Source organism: Semicossyphus pulcher, unplaced genomic scaffold (genome assembly GCF_022749685.1).
Source record: "Semicossyphus pulcher isolate SPU_LCO1_2020_fin unplaced genomic scaffold, fSemPul1.0.p SCAF_22, whole genome shotgun sequence".
Taxonomy (NCBI): Eukaryota; Metazoa; Chordata; class Actinopteri; order Labriformes; family Labridae; genus Semicossyphus; species Semicossyphus pulcher.
In genome coordinates, this window is record NW_027211696.1 from 8,357,111 (window position 1) to 8,376,924 (window position 19,814).

A 19,814-nucleotide genomic window follows, 5' to 3' on the forward strand; every position below is an offset into this window, starting at 1 on the left:
ATGAAGCTTGAAATTAGCAAAATACCCCACCTTTAAGCTAAGCTAGCTACCTGCTAGCTGTAGCTAATATAATAGAGCATGTTTCATAGAGAGCTATGAGAGTGGTGTTGATCTAGTCATCTTTCTTTCAGTAAGAAAGCAAACAAGAGTATTCTGGAAAAAGTTGAATTATTAATTTGAACTTATAGCAGCTGTAAGACTACTACTGCAAAAACTTCTAAGAACGGTGTTTGTCATTTTCTTTGAAAGACAAACAAGTGCACACAAGGAAGTGACTTGCAGCAGACATAATCTGACCTTCTTTCTGTGTGAAAGAATATTGAATTGTTCTTTACAGCTTCCTCAGTGTCATTTCTCAGTATGAATGAGGCCTGCAGATGGCAAATGAGGTTGCCATGCCAACTAATGTTCCTATATTGAACATTGTAGATGTAGATGAGTCATTGTTCTCTAGTTAATAGCATGGTTAATGGCTATACAGTTAAGTGAAAGTAAAAGGGGGGCACTCATGTGCCTGAGGAACATTATCATACCAATTTTCTGTGGTCAAACATGATTAAATATCTAGAATCCATATTTAGTCATTGTTAAGTTTGCAATACAGAAATCACAAACTCAACCAGCAGCTCTAGTGCAGACATGCCTTCTTAAGGGAGCAGGACACTTTTTATAGTTGGTCACTATAAGGTTATTACAAAGAAATACTGTTTAAATCCATTCAGTCACATAATTAGTTAATAGTGCTTTATGCTATGGTGCAAATTCAAACTAAAATGGCTTTTATTATTAGAAGCTAATACACGTTAAAAGGATTTGTTCATTTATTTGCTTGACAAGTAATTTCATTTTAACTAAAGCAAGCACAATTATAAGCATTTACTTGCCACTTATTCCTCAGCTGTGTCATATTTATCGGTGTAATAACCTTTTACAACGAATTACATCAAAAGTGATGGCTAAAAATATCAATATAGCTCAAATAAACACACAGAGGGCCTAAAATACCTCAACAATGGTCTGATACAGATACAAGAGGAACATAGTCATATAACATGTCCAAACAGATGACACACACACGGGTATGGTCCAAATGATGCATTGTATCTCTGAACCTAGCTACATGTTTTCAACAATACGCTCTCAATTGGAGACAAAAGAATGGGTAAGCTAATAGTACGTTATGAATGCACAATGTTTGTCTCTTGTTCTGCTCTCATCCTCCTGATTATCATTCTGTTTAGGCCATGTCATCATGTCCTTATATGATGTCAAGCGCTCCCTCTTAAGACGGTCCTCATCAGAGCAGAATGAAGCTGGCACTGACAGTAATAAAGAGCTCCATCTGCGCCTGGCAGGCAGAGGCAAATGAACCAATTAGGGTCTGGTGAAGTCCCCTCTTTCACCTATTGGCAATGGCCTCCGTCATCTCCATCATGATGAAAAGGAGAGAGTGCAAGGGTAATTAAATACTAGCAGCGGCCGCAGGGCAAATCTAATAACTCTCTGTAACAAGCCAATAAGAGACATTAATGCTTAACAGTTCACACAACCTAAAGCATGTTCATGTGAAGAAGACACACATTTTCATATAGTTTATAAGCCAGAATGGTCCTTACAGAAAATTGACCGTGTGGAGAGAAATAAAAAAGCCTCTTATGCCACAGTTTATCTTCCACAGTGATTTATTCTACTGTAGTCAGATCTGGCTGTAAACTCAAACACACTTTGCTATGATGGGAAGACATACCTAGCAGTAATCTCTGTTGTAGCACTGCCATCTGCTGGCAAAAGTATGCTTGTGCTAGAAGAATATGTTAATATGACATGCATTACACTTTTTATGCTTTTTATTAGTCTCATTTTAGTCATATACAATGTAGGATTGGTCACAAAGACATCTTATTCAGTAGCTGCTCACAGATGATGGGACATAGCAATCATGTTTGTAAAGAGCTTTTTTAATGTGTTCAAATGTAACTTAGAATAAGGTTAGACCTCGTTAAATGAAACAACATGGCAAATGTAAATAGTAAATTAGGTAGTGTAATTTTAGGCCAACCTAACTTGAACTGAGTTTATGTTTATTTGTTTTATTTTATTTTATTTTTTACAGCTTTTGCCCCTGCCACTGTGTGTGTTTATGTCTGTGTCTCAATTAAATTAAAGAACATAAGCAAGAAAACTATAGTATCGAAATTACAAAATTAAAGGAGACCATACCAATAATGAAAAGCTTAAACATTTTTAATTAATTAAATTATTGGCCCATAATAGGACAGCAACAACACTGAGTTAGGTAACATATTATACTTTGTTTCAATGGTATAAGGCTGAAACTCTAGACTGTCAACATTCTCTTCAGTATGTTCAGTAAGGTGCTCAGATGTTAAAGTAACAAGTAACGCCAAATAGATCCCACAAAAACAATGACAATAGCTATTTTCAGAAAGGTTATGGTTGTTTTTGTGTGAGGGTTTTGGTCTCATTTCATAGTTTATAGAGTTTCAATGTGGGTAGAAACACTGTTAAATGGTCACACAATTCACACATAACACTTAACATAAAACTTAATCTAAAAAAGGCATAAATCTATATTTATGGGTACAACTATCATTTTTTTTCTCACAGGGTGTCGGCTACATCCCAACATCTAGCTACGTTCCTACGGCAACGCGGTGAAGCTTGCTCCCGGAGGATCATGGGAAAAAATCTGACTACTGAAGCGGAGGGACTTTCGAAATCTTTCATGTTTAGCTACGGAATAACATGTTATATGCCGATTTAATACCAATTTCGCAAACAAATGGTGTGAACATACGATGACTGTCACCAATGTAGTCAGGGTCCTCCGGTAAGGCCGTTTTCGGGACTGTTGCGCCTCGAAGAAAGCAAAATAAGCTAAAGCTAGGTAGCTAACGCCAGGTAACGGTATTTTTAACCACAGTGTTGGTTTCGTTCATCAAACAATAGATAACATTAGCTAATAAATGGTGCTATAACACTGTTAGTACATGTCTCTTAATACTGTAAACGTATAATGGTTTAATCGCATATTTAATGATAGTATTTCCAACTAGCTGTGTAGCAATCTTTTTTTTTTTTTTTTTACATTGTTACAAATAAACCAGTCGCTTGTCAGCTAACACACTGCTTTGTTGTCTAGAAGGATTCGCCAGTCTCGTTTAACCCTTCGTGATTGCACAAAGAAGAAGAAGAACTAATGTTGTCTTCTAAACATGGAGCTAAAGCTGGAGGTTGTGTTGTCATCAAGCATCAAACGGAAGAAACCATGGCCGAGATTCTGCTGGCTTGGCAAAGTGAGGACAGTAAAGGGAAAAGGCATTTCAGCACTGCTAGCACTATTCTTGTTTGAAGATCATAACTGTTGTCATGTCACTCTTCAGGAGAAGGAGTCTGTGTTCCTGTTAGATGACAAACGGATCAGTGAGATCAACATGGTTTCTGGTCGCACTAAGAAGAGGACTCCTAAACTCCATCCTCTGCTTCATAGTGTGGTGACAATGGCTTCATCCCACAATGGTGAGTTCAGTGTGTAAAAGCACAAAGTTTTTTGCCTGTAAATTCTGAATACATGTCTCTTATTTTTTTTTTTAAACCAGGTATTTGGCTTTGTGGACTTTTGGTGTCAGGAGAGCTGTTTCTGTGGAACAAGGACAAAGACTTGTTGAAGACTGCTGCAGCTGTACCAGAAGTACTTCATATGATAACCAGCACTCAAGGTACACAATGTACAGGTTTTTAGTTTCATAGTAATATTTGTCTTAATGACTGGATAATCATTCTAAAAAAGTTACCTGTATGAAAGACATAAGATGTGCTTATTTTATTTGATTATGGTATGCTTTACGTATATTATTGAAGATAAAACAATGGAAGCAGATTGTGGGTGGTTATTTTTAAGGTGATGTTTACTCTTTCTCTAATTTTTGCACTCTAACTTGGCGGTGACCGGCACATACTGTATTGTGATTGTACAGTTTTTGCATTTAAAAGGAAATTTGGATAGATTAATGTGTGTATTTTTCTCACAGGGAATGCCACACGACTGTCACTCCAGGTTTCAGGGGACGGGATGCGTGTGCTTCTAATAGCCATATCCGGGCATGTGTTCCTGTGGGAGTGCATGGATGTCAGAGATTTGACTGGGGTACGAGATGGCGCAGTTAGGGGACAATGGGCACATATACAGCCCCTGGAAGGCTCTATTCTGCCTTCTGCACAAGACAAAGAAGCATCCCAACACACTATCTTCATCAAGACGGAGGTCTGTGTAAGAATAGATTACATATTTATCATAAGTGTTCAATCACTTGCAGTCCATCTTTTATTTTCTATTAAATGTGTATGTTTCTATTTTAACTTTCTCCATTAGGCTATGGGTGATGTTTGCTTATCAGCATTTGTTTTCACATCTGGGAAGAAGCTCATCATCACCTGCCTGAAAATACAATGGGAAGAGGGCCATGTGAGAGTCGGGTGGGTGATCTCTTCTATGTTTCAGACATGACTCTCATTGGGTTTTGCATTAGATGAATGTACACATTTTTCTCTGTAGTTCTGTGGGATACAGCGTACAGTGGGCCACCAAGACATACCCCTTGTCTCATCTCACCCCACCCTGCCAACCAGTGAAGTCCAGAGGGGCCCTGGTGCCAGCCTTCTCCCCTGATGGCCGGCTGTTAGCCGTCGTCCTGAATCAGAGGCAGCCCAAGGTAAGCGTCCCATCTTGATCAGTTTTTTCTAAATCTGAATTAATTTGTAGAAATGTTCATCAAGATTTTTATTTCCTGTTTTTGTATGCAGGCTACACAGGTGCTCTTTGTGAGCACACAGAATTTCATCTCAATATCAAGTGGCCTGGGAGGATGTGGTAGTAAAAAGATTGAGATCCCCTCAAAATACATAAGGTACAGTTCTAATATAGCAATAGAGCAATGTCTGTAAAAATGTGTCTGTACTCCTGCCTGTCATTCGAACTGTTTCCAGAAACAGACTACATATCTTGTCTTTTAGGTCCTACTGGGTGGGCAGTGTGAGTTGGTCGCCTGGTGGTCTGTTCCTGGCCTGTGTTCTGAAGAGAGGCTCCCTTCTAATGCTTCCTCGCCTCGGAGGCCTTCTTACACTCTCAAGCTCTGGTTGCAGTGTTGACTTTGGGCCCGCACACTTCCTACCCCTGCACCCGCTCGTCACATACCGGTATATTAGCCCTTGTAATAAGTCAGTTATTGTCTTTGTTTGGTGTTCTTCATTCTCGTGTCTTCTTTTTCATCCGTGGTCACATTTTCTATTGATTGCTTCTCTCTAGCTTTTAAGCAGGAGAGCCAAAATCAGTGCCTCCTTTTCTGTATGAAACATGTGTTTTATTATATGTCCTGTAGGGCTGCATCTAAAGGTTATTCCTATTATTTATTAGTCCCCTGATTGCTGACATGAGTAATCATTTGGCCGCACTTATACAATCTCAGTGTTCAAATATTTAGAGTGTTTCCACCAAATATCCTTTCCTTCTGCAGGCCGCCGATGTCAGCAGGGAACAAGGAGGCTTCTCTGTCCAGCTCTAGCCTGTCCGTGCGGGATGTCCTGAGGCAAAGGTATTCTGTCACCTGGCACCCACGCCTGCTGTATCTCATCGTGTCTGATGGCTACATGGCCACAGTTATGAGAGTTCTGGATAGACCTTCTCCTGCCCTGCTGCTCAAATCACTTCTAAAGGACACAAGCAAGGACCTCGAGAAGGCCAGTCGGCTCCTGGATAAATCACAGGTGGTAAACCAACAAGCTTCTTACTCCGCTTTTGTTCGACTCTATATTCTAAACATAAGTTTCCTCTCATTCGTCATTTTCAGATTCATGTGAGGGCATGGCTGGAGTCCGTGTCTTGTCTGAACAGCTCTGAAGTTTTCAACCCGATTCTTACACGTGGGCCCAACACTGCAGACTCTGTCATGTCAGCAGCCATAGATGGATCCACTTTACCTCTTTTCCTGCAGGATCACGGGACACTGGGCGGCACCAAGGAGCTTCTTGAAAAAGTGCAGGTCGGTGAATTAGCGTAAAGTAGTAGTAAGTAATATTATGTTATGTTTGCTATTATCTACCTATACCTGCTGTGTGTTTTCTAGACTTTCTTTGAGGATGACTCTGATGTAGACGGACTTCCTGCCGGTTCTCACGTGGAGGACGGCGGCCATCTGGAGTTTGCCTCAATGTTCGACACGATCCACGCTTTGGACACACAAACCGACACCAGACTTCTTACCAGCCCTGATTATGATAACGACTTTGTTGACACAGAGAGGAGGACTCCTCTCCTGCGTCGGGAACTTGGGAAAATCCAGAGTAAGCTGTTAACGGCCTGGGCTTTCGGCATGTCTGTGGGGGATGCTGTGGAAAATAGAACTCGCCTGCTAAAGCACACTCTCTGCTGTGTGGTGCGATATGCAGCTTTACTCCGTTTGGTCCATGAAAGGAAAAAGAATACCTCTGTTTCTTCTTGCCTCCTGAACCTCCTCAAAAACCTTCTCTCGTTCCTTCCCTGGGATAGCTCTCACTCAGGTGGACCAGGCTGCCTGGGGCTTGTGGTGGAGCTCAGTAGACGTTTGATACGCCTCCTGCTGACCCCTCATCCTGAGTCCCACCAGGCTGATCACTGTCAGTTATCATCTCAGAGTCTAAACACAGTCCTGCTTATACTGCAGCTTGTCTCCGATTCTCTTGATCACACCTACAGCCTGCAGCAAAGAACTATCTCATCTTCAGAAAAGGGATCCCAGCTGCCACAGCTCTGGCCTTCAGATGCACACCATGTGCCATTTTTACAGGATATGAAGGAAGAGACATCTATTTGTGTTCATCATGTACACCCTGTTCCACAGAGGCCATCCAGCAGGTACAGACCATCCCTCTGGCATTGTATGTGTCAGCGGTTATGAGCTAAAAAGTTTTCTATTGTGAGATTCTTCTTCTTTTTTCCCAGATTGTTAGGAGTGTGGCAGTGGGTCTACGAGATCACCCAGCAGTATATGGAGGAGCTGCAAAGCTTTCAAGGTTGTGATGGCTGGGACGAGGAACAACAAGAAGTGTCTGTCATCATGTCCCAGATCCAAACAGCTCTGCAGGCTACAGGAGAGAGGCTGGAGGAGGGTCCCGCCCTGCTGAGTTACCCAGGTAACCGGAGCAGACGTCCTTGATTACATGCTTTTTGTGCAAGCTGCAGGATTGTAAACATGTCTGAATAACTATAGGTGTTAAGCATCTCACTCGTCTCTCCTCAGGTGAACATCTTTTCCTCTGTGGCTCCTACGCAAAAAGTGCTGAAACATGGCGGTCACGTATTTGTGAGGAAAGCAACAAAAGTAAGAACCACTGCTGCACATTTTCCCCGAAACTAAATGGTCACATTTACTTTGAGATGGTAATCATACATATATTTTTCTGTTAGGATCTGATCGTAGCGTCTTCAAGGAGACGCGGCTTTGTCTGGCACTCCTGTACAGTCTGTTATCGGAGTACCGTCTGAGAGAAGCCCAGGAGTTGGGGGACCACATGGCCCGTGTGATCCTGCACAGGGCCGGACACCAGAAGGACAACATGACCTGCGTGACAGGTCAGTAACGGGCTGCAATTTCTTCTTCGTCTTTTAGGGAGTTTAGGAAATCAATTCGCACCTAGCTCCTACAGTAAATAAGGCAATGTTAGCCTTAAAGCTAATTTTAGTTAATGTTAGCTCTGCCTTCATGCCCTGCTGCAGACGCTCCCTGCCCGTGGCTGCCTGAGGACCTTCACAGTGACGCAGCCTGTGCCGTGGTTCAGACCCTGGGGAGATTCATGGCCTCTTACTTCACCAACCAACCCCTCTACATCCTGCCTGCTCACCATGTGGCTGTCCTGCCTCCACTACATCTACCTCATGGTGTGTTTCGAGTGTTTTCTTGCCAGTTAAAAAGATAATTCCTCCTTTCTATACTAACATGTTCTTTCTCAGCTCCAGGTGTTGGGCGCTTGGTGCCGCTGTGCCAGGAGGATGTGGCCAGAGCAGTGCGACAACAGCAGCTGTCAGACGTGTGGACGGTAGAGTACGCCCAGGACCTGCTCCTGCTCGGGGGTCTCCTTCCTGAGACGGTGTGGTTGGCTTACCATCTCGGGGACTGGAAGACAGCCGCCTCTCTGAGCCTGGCCTACACAAATTATTGCAGTGACCACTTAGACTTCACAAGGTCAGTTTGAAAGAATACAGCATAATCAATGAGTGTATGGTTGTAGTTTTCTATCAATAGAACATCTCAATGCTCATCTTTTACAGGCTCAGAAGGAGAGAGCTGCACCTCCCAACAGATTTAGAGCCAGATGGCATTTTCCAGGTTGAGCTGGAGTGTCTTATAGGCAGCAAGTGTGACTCCCAAGAGCACAGAGATAAAGACGATGACAAGAGCTTTACAGGTTGGTGAGAGCTTGCAACTCGAACAATACAACATTTAAGTCTTTAGATTTTAACCTATAGTTTGTCTTCTCTAGACCCTCTGGAAGGAGAAGACTGGGACCTGCTACAGGTGTCTATTCAGGAGATTCTGAAGGCGTCGGTCATGGCTGGAGTGAACGTGTTATCTTCACCTTTGTCTTCCTTGCTGGACACAGCCAAAGACATGTGTTCTTGCCTGCCTGCCTTGGTGCCAAATGGACTGTACCTGCCTTCCCCACCTCTTTATTGCCCTCAGCCTTCACCCAACACACAGGTACATAACATATTTCAACCTTTACACTCAGTATGTTTACATTTACATTCTGTAACAATGAAGGGGCTGTTTATCTCATGTTTAGGACCCAGTTGGGACAATGGGACATTTTGCAGAAGTTGCATCGCGTCACAAAGTATCTGGGGTTCTTCAAAGATTGCTGTTACTTCTGAGATCTGCACGCTGTTGCCATCCTGCCGCCCAGTGGTACATCAGCCACCTGCGGCGCGCCAGACACGTACTGCACAAGGTAATTTACTCGGATGCTGGATTCTTCATATGCAAACATGACTTTAACTTTTAAAGCTGTTGATTACACTTTGGTGCATTGCTATCATCTTATGCTTTTAAGATCAAGAAGAAGTACGCCTACCCATCAGCTGCTGAAGAAGAAAAAGCTTTCCCAGAGGGCCTGATGAAGTTTGTCACCCGCAGTGGATTCTTCAGACGGGGGCCAAATAAAGACGGTCACCTGGACCCTGACACTGTTCACACTATTAGTAAGTTGCCCGTCATAGTGAAAAGCAGATACCAAAATCAATGATGTACTTATTGTCTGCCTTTAAGTCTGTTTCAGGGAGCTGTGTGCGTTATGCTGGATGCTTCACGTCAGGGATCAGCTCTCCATGTCCTGCAGGAAGTATCAGGCCGCCAGACAGCGTGTTAGAGAAGAACAGGTATTCAAATGTTTATGCATACATAATAAATATCTTCAGCCACTGAAGCCATATAAATATCTGTGTGTATGTCTGTCCTTTAGATCTTTGATAGTCCAGAAGTGAGATCCACCTGTGTTGATGCTCTCCTCTGGGCCGCTCGTTTGCTGCCTTTCTCCTGCTTCCTCAACGCTGAGGAGATCCTGCAGGACTTACTGCTCAGCCTCGTGTCGGAACTTCCTCCTCTCTCTCTGGTGAAATGTCTCCTTCCTGACTTTTGTTTTTTACATAAACAGTGTTTATTGAAGTAAAACAGAATAGTATATCTCTCAACCTCGAGCTGTTCTTCTTTTAAGGTGGCAGATACACTCATAAGAGCCTTTCCCGAGGAGGAGGAGTCTGTCAGAGTCGCTCTTAGAGAAAAATATAGCTCTCTGCTGCAGAGACTGAGACAATGCAACGTCCTCGGTATGAACACCTACGTTTTTAGTTCGGTCATAAAACCATTCTTTGTGTTGTGATTGGTACTGGTTACATATGCTGGTTTAAATGTGTGTAAACGTCTGTTCTCCAGAGGGCGATAAAGAGGAAGTGAACGAGTTGATGATGCTCGTGATCCAAGACAAACGCAGGCAGAGGAGAAAACATCTCGGGCGCCTGAAGCGGCATCTTGCCCCACCTGAGCTCCACCTGTGGGAGAAAGAGGAGGAAGAGGAGGACAGGCAGAGCAAACACGGGATGGCCATGCTGAGGCAGCTCTCGCTGGGTACAACTCTGAGCACCAGCACTTTAACCGACTGCGGGTTCCCCCCGGTGTGCAGCGATGGAGACACAGCGGATAACACATCTGAGGCTATCTCTCCTGAAATGCATAAGTAGGTGCAATAGTAGCTCTTTGATTAAACTGAGGCATCACATGTCAGTGTTTTGGCTTATTTCAGTGCTCTGTTTTGTTCTTTGCAGAGGCAAGAAACCTAAAAAAGCAAAAGGCAAAACAAAGAAGGCTGCTGTTAAGATTGACAGCGTCATTCAGGAGGAGAGTCACCCGGGTGATTCCAAGGAGAACGAGAAGCCCTCCCCTCCCGTGGTCGGCAGCTGGGAGTTTGAGCTGGAAGATGAAGAGTATCTCAACTTCCTGGAGCTCTTCCTCAGCTACGTGCTGGAGAAGGATAGCGCCGATGGAGGGGAATCAGGCGGCGAGCTGCCTCTGTTGAAGGGCTTCTCCTCCCAGCTGAGGGAGCGGGAGCTGCATTCTCTCACCTTTGATGTGCTCACGACTATTCATCGGCGTCAAAGAGACGCGCAACATTCAGTGAGGAAGCGCCTGGGCAGCGATCCGCCTGTGTTCAGAGCTGGCTGCTGCTACAAGCCTGTGAAACAAGGAGCAACACCTGAGCTGCAAACGTCCTCTGTCTGGAGTGAAGCCCCCGTATCAAGAAACAACCTCTCTGTCACCTCTCTTACTGGGCTGAGAACAGGCAGGGGGAAAGGTTTGTTTGGCCTCCGACAGCAGAGCAGTGAACAAAGAATGAAAGGAAGTCTCTTTGGTTCTGAATCCAGCCCTAAGCGAACTACCTTCCCCACAAGGCAGCCTTCAGAGAGTTTGATATTTGGCTCCTCAAATTCTGCGGAAGCTGTGATTGAACTGCAGCAGGGCCTGGACCCTAAATTAGAAGCTCAGTTTCCAGAGCTGGGCAGGCTGCTGGAGTGGATGGTACGCTGGGCTGATAGGAGGGTGCTGCTCGGGCATCACGGCAAAAAGAAGAAAGAGCTGGGAGGAGGTGTCGGAGGAGCAGCCGACGAAGGAGTAGTCATTCGCGTCAAAGCCTCGGCCCCTGCCGTCCTCACCTCCCTCAGTTTGCTGCATCAAAGATTCACCGCTCGACTCGGGCGCGACCGGTACAGCGCCCACATTCAGGTTCCAGAAGCTCATTGGACTGTCGCCCCTGTGCTGCAACCTGAGGGGGAGAGGGGGCTGGAGAGAGAGAGCAGTGTTGATACAGGGTACCCTGGATCAGCCAACACTCCCATCACCGGTCTTGATCACAATCTAGATCCAGGAGAAGTGTCCGTGTGAGTGTCCTTTAATTGAAAGATATAAACAGCGTACCCTTTCTTTCACTGTAAATATACATAATCTACTAATCTAATCATTCATGTCTCTGCAGGGGTTCTGGCACAGATGAACCAGAGGAGCTTGCTTTTCACACGACACCTCTTCCCAATCAGGATGAACTGACCTTTGATGCTCAGCAGAGGCCGCCCAGTTCACAACAACCATGTCTGGATGATTTAGATGTTACACCTGAAAAAGAAGGTTTGACACTCAGTTACTTTCGACCCTTAAAAGTTGCTGTAATGCAGATTCTTATAACAGAGAATATTAATGGATGTGTTTATTTGTAGGCAAAAGTAGCGACAGTGAGGGCTTTGAAGCGCCGTCCTCTGCGTCCAACGGGAACGTGTCTGGAAACGTCTACACGCCTGAAACGGTGAATATTTCCATTCAGGATTCCCGTTCTTCAGACGTGTTGTCATCGCTGACAAACACACAAATAAAAGCTGTTTTTCTTAACAGAGTTTAAAGCTTGCAGACTTGGACTTCTCAGAAAACGCTGAAGACATGTCCGGTTCTGCCTCCCTGTGAGTATTTAATGTAGACTTTTATAGCAGAAGTTTTCTTTGAGATTTTAAGCCTTATCTTGTTATGTAATGTGTTAGCTTTAGTTGTAGTTCACTTTAATTCTTCCACGCCACATATTAAATATCATAACTGACTTTCAAGTTGTTTATTTTTTTGGTTGTTTTAGTCCCAGTCAGGTTAGAAGCCCACAAGCCCCACCACACCTGGAGCCACAAGCTCTTCCTACCGTCCAGCCTGAGGTGGAGGTCCATGTAGAGCTTCCTGGTTCTCCTGCAGTACCTCTCCCCAACACACCTGCGGATCCTGCAACCCTCCAGCCACCAAGCTCCACGGCTGATCCACCAACAGCGGATTCTACAGCCCCCAATCTGCCCTTATCCACTGAGGATCCACAAATGAGGCAGCGCCTGGGCGAAGACTTATACCGACTGGTTCAGGTAAGAGCGGACTGACCCAAAGAAGACAACTGATTCTTTAGATGGACTCTGATTTAAGCGTTTTTGTTTGTCGTTACAGAATATAAACTACATGAGCCTGATGGATGTTTTAGGAGCTTCATTTTCCAACCTGCAACTCGCCCAGCAGAGGGCGTCTTTGGCCCAGTCTAACATGAACTCCTTCCACCCTAATGTGCCAGCATCTAATGCTACCAATTTCACCCCTCAAGCAAATGCCCTCCCTGTTCAAACCTCCTCTGTGACGCTTCAGAGACAAGCATGTGTGCCAAATTCATCATCCAACAACCCTCAGCTCAGTCCGGCCCCTGCATGTATGTTTGCAGAGCAGCCTTCAGGAGGCCAGAGTCACATGACCAGGAACCTACCCTCCACTTCTAATGGTGCAGGTGTAAATTATCAGGTATTGCTCGCTGTCCTTTGTAAATTATTCTTGAATCACAATGAAACCTTTAACCGAGCACATTTTATTTTGTCTTCAGGAAATGCAGCCCCTGTCTGTCCAGGCGGTGTCACCAGATATCCAGGAGAGCAGGAGGTTAATCCCACCCTCACAGGGGCTTCTGGCCACTACTGACACTAGCCATGGCTTACACAGTGCCCCTGTGTTACCACCTTCTAATGATAGCAGACAAAATACTCCCGCACCCCAGCTCCGAGGCCTGAAGTTGCTTCAGCTCCACCGCCCTCCTTTGCCCCAGCAGAGTGCCCAACACTATCCCCAGACGCTGCACACTTCTAACCCACCAAAGAAGACAGAAAAGGAAAAGAGAAATGTTTCTTCCGATCCAAAGAGATCCAGAGGACAAGAGTTCTCGCTACTTCCTCCTGCTTTTCCAGCTCACACACCTGCACCAATGCAGGGCCTTCGCCTTCTCCAGTGTCAGCCTGCTCCACACAACAACGTCACATTCCCAAAACTACCCGTACCATCTTCCTCCAGGCCTGCATCTGTCCTTTCAGCTCCCATGGGGGAAGCACCCATCAAGCTTCTACAATTAGAACCTGGACCAAAAATGGTAAGCAATACTTCTAATTTAAATGATGTGTCTTTGAATGTGTCATTGTAATTAATGTACACATTTCTCTCTATGCCACAGATGCTGCCCCAGGCGGCTCCTTCAGCCCAAACGACCCGTCTCATCTCCATGGAGGAGTTGACAAGTTCAGTCATCAGGAGGCAGAACGCTGAAGAGGCTCGACTGCGGTTGCTCAAAGTCGACCCACTGCCTGAAAGCACCAGGAGAGCCACCACTCCTCACAGCTTAAACTCCAGCAAGAGGCAATCACATATTATTATACATTTAACTCCTTATTAAGCTGACTGTTATATTTACAATACTCACTGTGTGTTGTTTACAGGCAGAAGAGGAGAGAGGAGAAGGCAGGGAAGGCAAGAAAACCAGAGGTCACATTCAGACCGAATGAGTCTATCATCCTTACACAAGAGGTACAAAGATACTAATTCAAATAAAAACTATGTTTAAGCGCTATTACCAATTTTTAAGCATATTTTCCTGTCATCTGTTTACACCAATTTATCTCCAGCCAACAGATGAGCCTGAAAAAGACGAGCCTGCAGCTGCAGAAACGATCACAGGACAGGATGTGTCTGTTCAATCTGGTTAGTGTTAAAGACATACCTACCTTTACTCACCTGTGTCATCTATTAATTGAGATCTTTCTGTTCTGTTAGTAAAAGTTACTAACTACCCAGCATTTTTCCGGGCAACATTAGGGCTTTGTTATGTTAGAAAATAACTAGTTGGTTCTGATGTGCACTCTGGCTGTTCAGCACTAAAGGAAACTTTACCCTAAAATAATGAAAAAACAGCTAATAAAGACCCAAATTAATGACTAATGATACCATTGTATTATTTTGTCGTATGTCAAATATCTAAAGAAAATCTCAGCACAAACACATCTCAAAGGGACGACAGAAATCTGCATTCTAGTAGTTAAAACTTGACATTAGCTGTGTCCCAATCCAGGGGCTGCATCCTACGCAGGAGGCATTCTACAGAGGATGCTCCATTCGTAGCCTGCGTAGACCGTTAAAGCCGAACTCAAATGAGACGGTCTGGTCTATGAAGGATTTCCTGTTTGCGTCTGTCCCCGCCCTTACCCTTGCGTCACCAAACGCTTCTCCTGTTGCCTAGCAACAGGTAGCTAGCGAGCTAAGTAGCTTGCATAGCTAATGTTACGTAACTTAACCTATTCTATTAAAGATAATTTGTTTCAAGGCTCCTTTTGTTATTTTAACATGTGCATCTCTAGGCAATTGAGTTGAATTTTTTACATTTAAAAGGGTGTTCCTCTGCTGCGGAAGAGTCCACCATCTCATTTGAATTGGCGCGCAATGAATCTCGAGATACGTTGGGACGCGAAGGATGCACCCGATGGGTCCTTCGTGGCCCGGGAAAAGTAGGACTCATTTGTCGGACGCATCTGAAGGAGCCTTCAAAATGGGACAGCCTTCGACGCGCTTCTGTGACTCAATCGGCCTTCCAGTACGTCCTTCGAAGGATGCAGCCCCTGGATTGGGACAGAGCTATTGTTTGAATTAAGAAGGGAGCCATGGCGGCCCCATACATACTTTATTTGATGGCTTGGCGCTGTCCATATTCTTATGAATTGCAGTCAAAACAAGTTTGTCTTCTGTTTTCTTTTGAAATATAAATTAGCATTATAAATGTTTTTACAGTATAATGTAGTTATTGACAATTTGGAACATGATAATTGTTGTGTTTTATATTTTATAATCTGTTGTTGTTTTTCTTTCTCCAACTCCCAGGGTCCTTTGACTCTGTGCTGACAGGGCAGAGATTATTGGACAGGGCCATGTCCACTTCAGCTGAGCTCCATGCTTTTGCTTCCACACGTAAAAGACCCCCAGAGTGCCACGATGCTTTCACCAACACAGACCCGGGTGAGTTACAGTTTGGGATAGGAAATACACAGTGTTAATAGTGTAATAATTTATTGTTGTTACACAGTATTTGCTCTTTTTTCTAAGAGCAAAACCTGTGGAAGATGTAGGGGTTGTTTCATCCCATATTTGTTTCTTTCAGCTTGTTCTCCCACACGTGTAGACAAAGCTACATCTGCCTCTGTGACCGCTAATAGTCCTAAAAGTAAGTTGATTTGAAACTGCAGGTTCAACGATAACACACTGCTTTTGATTTGTGGTGGATACAATAAACAATTGCTTGTTTGTATTTCTTTTCCCTCCATCCAGCACAAAGTTTAGAAAATATGCAGTTTTACAAGGAGACCCCACAGGAGTTGGAGGAGAATCTGGTAAGAGGCCAGACATAAACTGTAGACTCAACAGGGCCTCTGAATACTGCTTTTAGAGTCTTTAAGCATGTTTTCAGTAGGTCCTCATGCCTCTAACGAAAAATGCCTCAACATGGCACAAAATTATGTAAGATTAAGATGAAAGGATATTTTAATTCACCTTTCTTTCTTTCTTTTTCTTTGTCCCACAGGAGCAAGATGGCCGCCAGTTCTTAAGTGTCTTGGATCTAGAAGAGACTTCCCTGCATCACAATTTGCCCCCCTCTCTCAGCCCAGGAGCACACGTTGTTACTTCCATCCGCCCTCCTTCTCCTACTTCTGCTCAGCTTCATGTACTTGCAACTTCTGTTATTAGGAGTTCTTCTGCTGCTGAACCACAACCCATAGTAATAGGTCTACACGATCTCCCACAAGCAACCATTCAAACAGGTTAATGTCTCTTTATTGAAGGTCTAATGCATTTATATCTTTGTCCACTGTTGGTAGAATCTGGTTCTTATATCTGTTGTACTGCATACTCTAGATGTCCCTGAGGAGCAGCCTTCATGCAGTTACATCGAGCACAGCAGAGATCCAGAGAGAATCATAGACGACCTTGAGGATCTGTCTGACTCTGAAATCTGTAGAGCGATAAAGACCCAGAGCCTCAGACCTCACAGCGCCTCAGCCTCGCCTCCCACAGTCTGGTTCTCCTCCCGCCTGACCGAGCTGGACGCTCAGTTAGCTGCTCTACAGAACATCGCAGACTATCTGGAGATGGACTTTTCCAACTCCAGGATGGTACATACGCATGTTTCTATATTTATCATGCTCATATTACTGATTCACAAATTGGCTTTGTAGTCTAAAGTATGATTCCTTTGTCTCTGTGTAGCTGGTGAACATTATTGAAAAGCTAACACCAGCGTTAGCTCCTGATGTGAAGACTACAACAGCAGTAAAAAAGACCGTCAGGCTGTCTGTCCCACAGGAAGGTATGACCTCACACTAACACTGACTAAAATGCAGGTTTATTGGAGTAATATATGACAGTGTAATGTTTTTAAAAGACTAATAAGACTCTTTGTCTCTAACAGCATGGATGCAACAACTTGACACTTTAAATGAACCAAACGCCTTGGAAGAAGAAGAAGACGAAAGTCTAGAGGAAGAAATTGTGATTCATAATGACCCCCTCACCCCTGAGAGGACGCCATCTTTTCGTTATTCCACTTCTTCTCCGGATCACAACGCTGGTCCTTCACACCTCCACACCCCTCCAAGTAAGGCTATAATTGCTCCTGTGAGGAACTTTCGGTTTGTGTTGATTTTGGCGCCCTCTGTGGACAAAGCAGCACGTCTTCTCTCTTTGCTGATTTTGTCCTGTACACTCTTAAGTGGTGGTTTTTAACAAAATATCATACGTATCACTCTCTTCAAATTTCTGCCCTGGAAAATGTAAACAAAGGCAGCGTGCAGTAAATCGCTTCGTCTGACACCTACCCCCCACCAGCGGTTACAGGCCTTAAAAATTACTATATAGAGAATTTATTAATCAGAATTAATTTCAGTCTGTTTTAAAGGTGGCTTGCGTCGTCATAAAATAACTGCATTTTTAATTGATGGACAGAGTCATAATAAAAGTTACTGTTTCCTCTAGTTTAATGTTTCTGTCTCTCACACAGAAGTGAAGGATCGGCACACTGAAGCATCTGGATTGTCTCCTGTGTAAGTAAATCTGATTAATGTTAAGACTGACTTGTGTTGTGGATATGTTTTCCTCATTGGTATTTTTATCTTCTTCTGTTTTAAAACATCTGCTCTCTTGTCCCTCTTTAGATGGACAGATGAGAATCTGGGTCAGACTGGGCTATCTGATACAGCTGAAATCTTAGACGAGCTGGTAAAGGAAGGGTATATATCCTGGACTGACCTGGATTGGTCTCATTCACACACTACACATCCTAACAGGTATGCTACTGACTAAAATTCAGTCCTGTCCAAATGAAATCCAAACCAACTGTGATAGTCGCTGAGCTGAAAACTGATGTGACTCCATCAGGTTGGAACAGCAGCAAAGCAGCTGGATGTCGCAGAAACGTGTCCTCCCAGAGGACGAGAGGAGAGAGCTGAGGATCTGGATGAGAAGGAAACAGAGGGAACAACTCGCTGTTTATCAAAAACACAGACAGAGCCTGAGGGAGAGGGAGCGCAAACCGTTTTCTACCTCTGGAACAGCTGTGAGTAATGTTTTCCTCCTTTCCAGAACTAGTTATTTTTTTTAATGTTATATTTACATCACTGACACTTCATCCTGCAGAAATCACCCAACAGGAACGGAGCGACCGTTTGGAGAACCAGAGAGGAAAAAGAGAAGTGTGTACCTTTATTATATTCGTCTGTGCACATTGGACATTCATGTGTTTAACTTATTTCCATGTGATTTAATAAGGTTCATGCTTCTGGAGCAATTCCACCAGAGGACACGTGACGCTTGCTCTTTGGCCAGCGACTTTCCCGCTGCTCCTCCGAATATACGCTCTTCTTCACGGACTGAAGCTTTTCCGGTGCCCTCAGCTACACGAGCCATCTCTGCTCCACCGCCTGGAAGCACTTACAGGTATCTCTTGCAGCAGTAATCTGACCAGGATCTCATGCTTTTGAACAAATCATCAATTATTCAAAGGGATCTGATTCTTAAGTAATATCTTTTTTTGGGCTTCAGTGTATCTGCCAATGATAAAAGAAGCCTTAAGTCTGCACAAGCTCAACCCAACATTCGACCGTGGACTGCTGAGACGCAGGGACGACCTTCAGAGGATCACCACAGGAGACTGGGACTTCATAGACCAGGTATTGTTTAAGTTTAATAAATCATGAACATTAAATCCCCCAAACTTGTTTACAATGTGTATATTTTGTGTTAGTTACCTCTTTGCCAAGGGACCGTCTGTCTCAGGTGACCAGACGTGGCATGGTCACAGACACAAAGAGCCGCACTACACAGCAAACACCCAGCCAGAGTGAGGGGCCACACATCGGATACCAGAGAAAGACAGGGCCGAACAAAAGTCCTTCAAGGGGGACTGCTGTAGGGAGAGGGATCCTGAGGGAGACGAGGATGGAAGAGAGAGAAGAGGGGGACCTTTGGGAGCCCACTTCAGGCTTCAGCAGACTGCCGGGCCGAGAGGAGTCAAACAGAGTAAGAATCACATTAAAGCCTATATTTTACAGAGGAAAACAACATCTAAGTTACTTTAAAATGTTTACTTTGTACACTTTTTAGGTTGAGACTGGGCTGTTGGACGAGCAGGAAGATGGTGCAAGAGGCGGTGTGTTGGACCTGGACTGGCTGGACGGCCTTTCTGAGACCGGCAGCAGCCTCAGCAAAATAGACATGGCTGCTATCGAGAGGATGTTGGCTGCAGAGGAGCCTTGAGCTTTAGCGTCTTAATGAAAGGGAAATATAATATCAAGTTGACCCTTAAGAAGGTGTTCTTTTTTTTATTCTTGAATAGAAAGTTCAAAATTTGATGTGCCTTTGAAAGATACTGTGAATCAGATGGATTTAAAACTATGAGAATAGCTATTGTAATTTAGACAATATTTATATTAAGACAGATTTTTTTAATGGTAAAGTTGCTCTTATTGAAAGTTTAGGTTGGTACCATTTGTTTGTAGTTTTCTACATTTATAATTTATTTTTGTATAGACTTGACTTTTACGACTATTAAACATCTGATTAAAGCAATTAAAAGCTGTTTCCTTCTTCTGATTGTTGACATTCTTGTTTGTATATTGTGTGTGTGTGTGTGTGTGTGTTTTCTTTTCAGCGTTCAACTAGTTAACTAATGCCATTTATTTAAAAATGTTACTATCTTTCCAGTATTGACACAGTTTCCAGTCTTTGGATCATGAAAATCATAGACTGTACAGAGATCTTTAAATACAGTCAATTGGAATAAATAACACGTACCTACACCTAAAGGAATGATACCGTAGTAAAGGTAAACTTTTTTTTTATCGC

At 43.9% G+C, this 19,814-nt stretch overlaps 1 protein-coding gene across 1 annotated transcript; it reads left to right on the forward strand.

Moving 5' to 3' along the window:
• The first annotated feature begins 3,176 nt into the window (after positions 1-3,176).
• On the forward strand, positions 3,177-19,441 carry cplane1 (ciliogenesis and planar polarity effector 1). Its single transcript, XM_069673860.1, is given in 49 exon segments — positions 3,177-3,317; positions 3,405-3,540; positions 3,621-3,740; positions 4,053-4,285; positions 4,394-4,497; positions 4,577-4,733; positions 4,825-4,928; positions 5,035-5,217; positions 5,535-5,784; positions 5,868-6,059; positions 6,144-6,910; positions 6,998-7,188; positions 7,296-7,376; positions 7,463-7,627; positions 7,772-7,933; positions 8,006-8,237; positions 8,324-8,460; positions 8,536-8,753; positions 8,839-9,003; positions 9,106-9,253; positions 9,321-9,430; positions 9,514-9,663; positions 9,766-9,891; positions 9,998-10,288; positions 10,380-11,482; positions 11,578-11,726; positions 11,816-11,901; positions 11,988-12,052; positions 12,220-12,490; positions 12,570-12,911; positions 12,991-13,527; positions 13,609-13,790; positions 13,871-13,958; positions 14,057-14,132; positions 15,303-15,437; positions 15,580-15,642; positions 15,747-15,808; positions 16,000-16,237; positions 16,332-16,588; positions 16,683-16,782; positions 16,885-17,070; positions 17,473-17,515; positions 17,627-17,758; positions 17,850-18,027; positions 18,108-18,163; positions 18,240-18,407; positions 18,513-18,640; positions 18,715-18,989; positions 19,074-19,441. Coding segments are annotated over 49 exon segments (9,576 nt in total). The 5' UTR covers positions 3,177-3,236; the 3' UTR covers positions 19,227-19,441.
• The last annotated feature ends 373 nt before the right edge of the window (positions 19,442-19,814 follow it).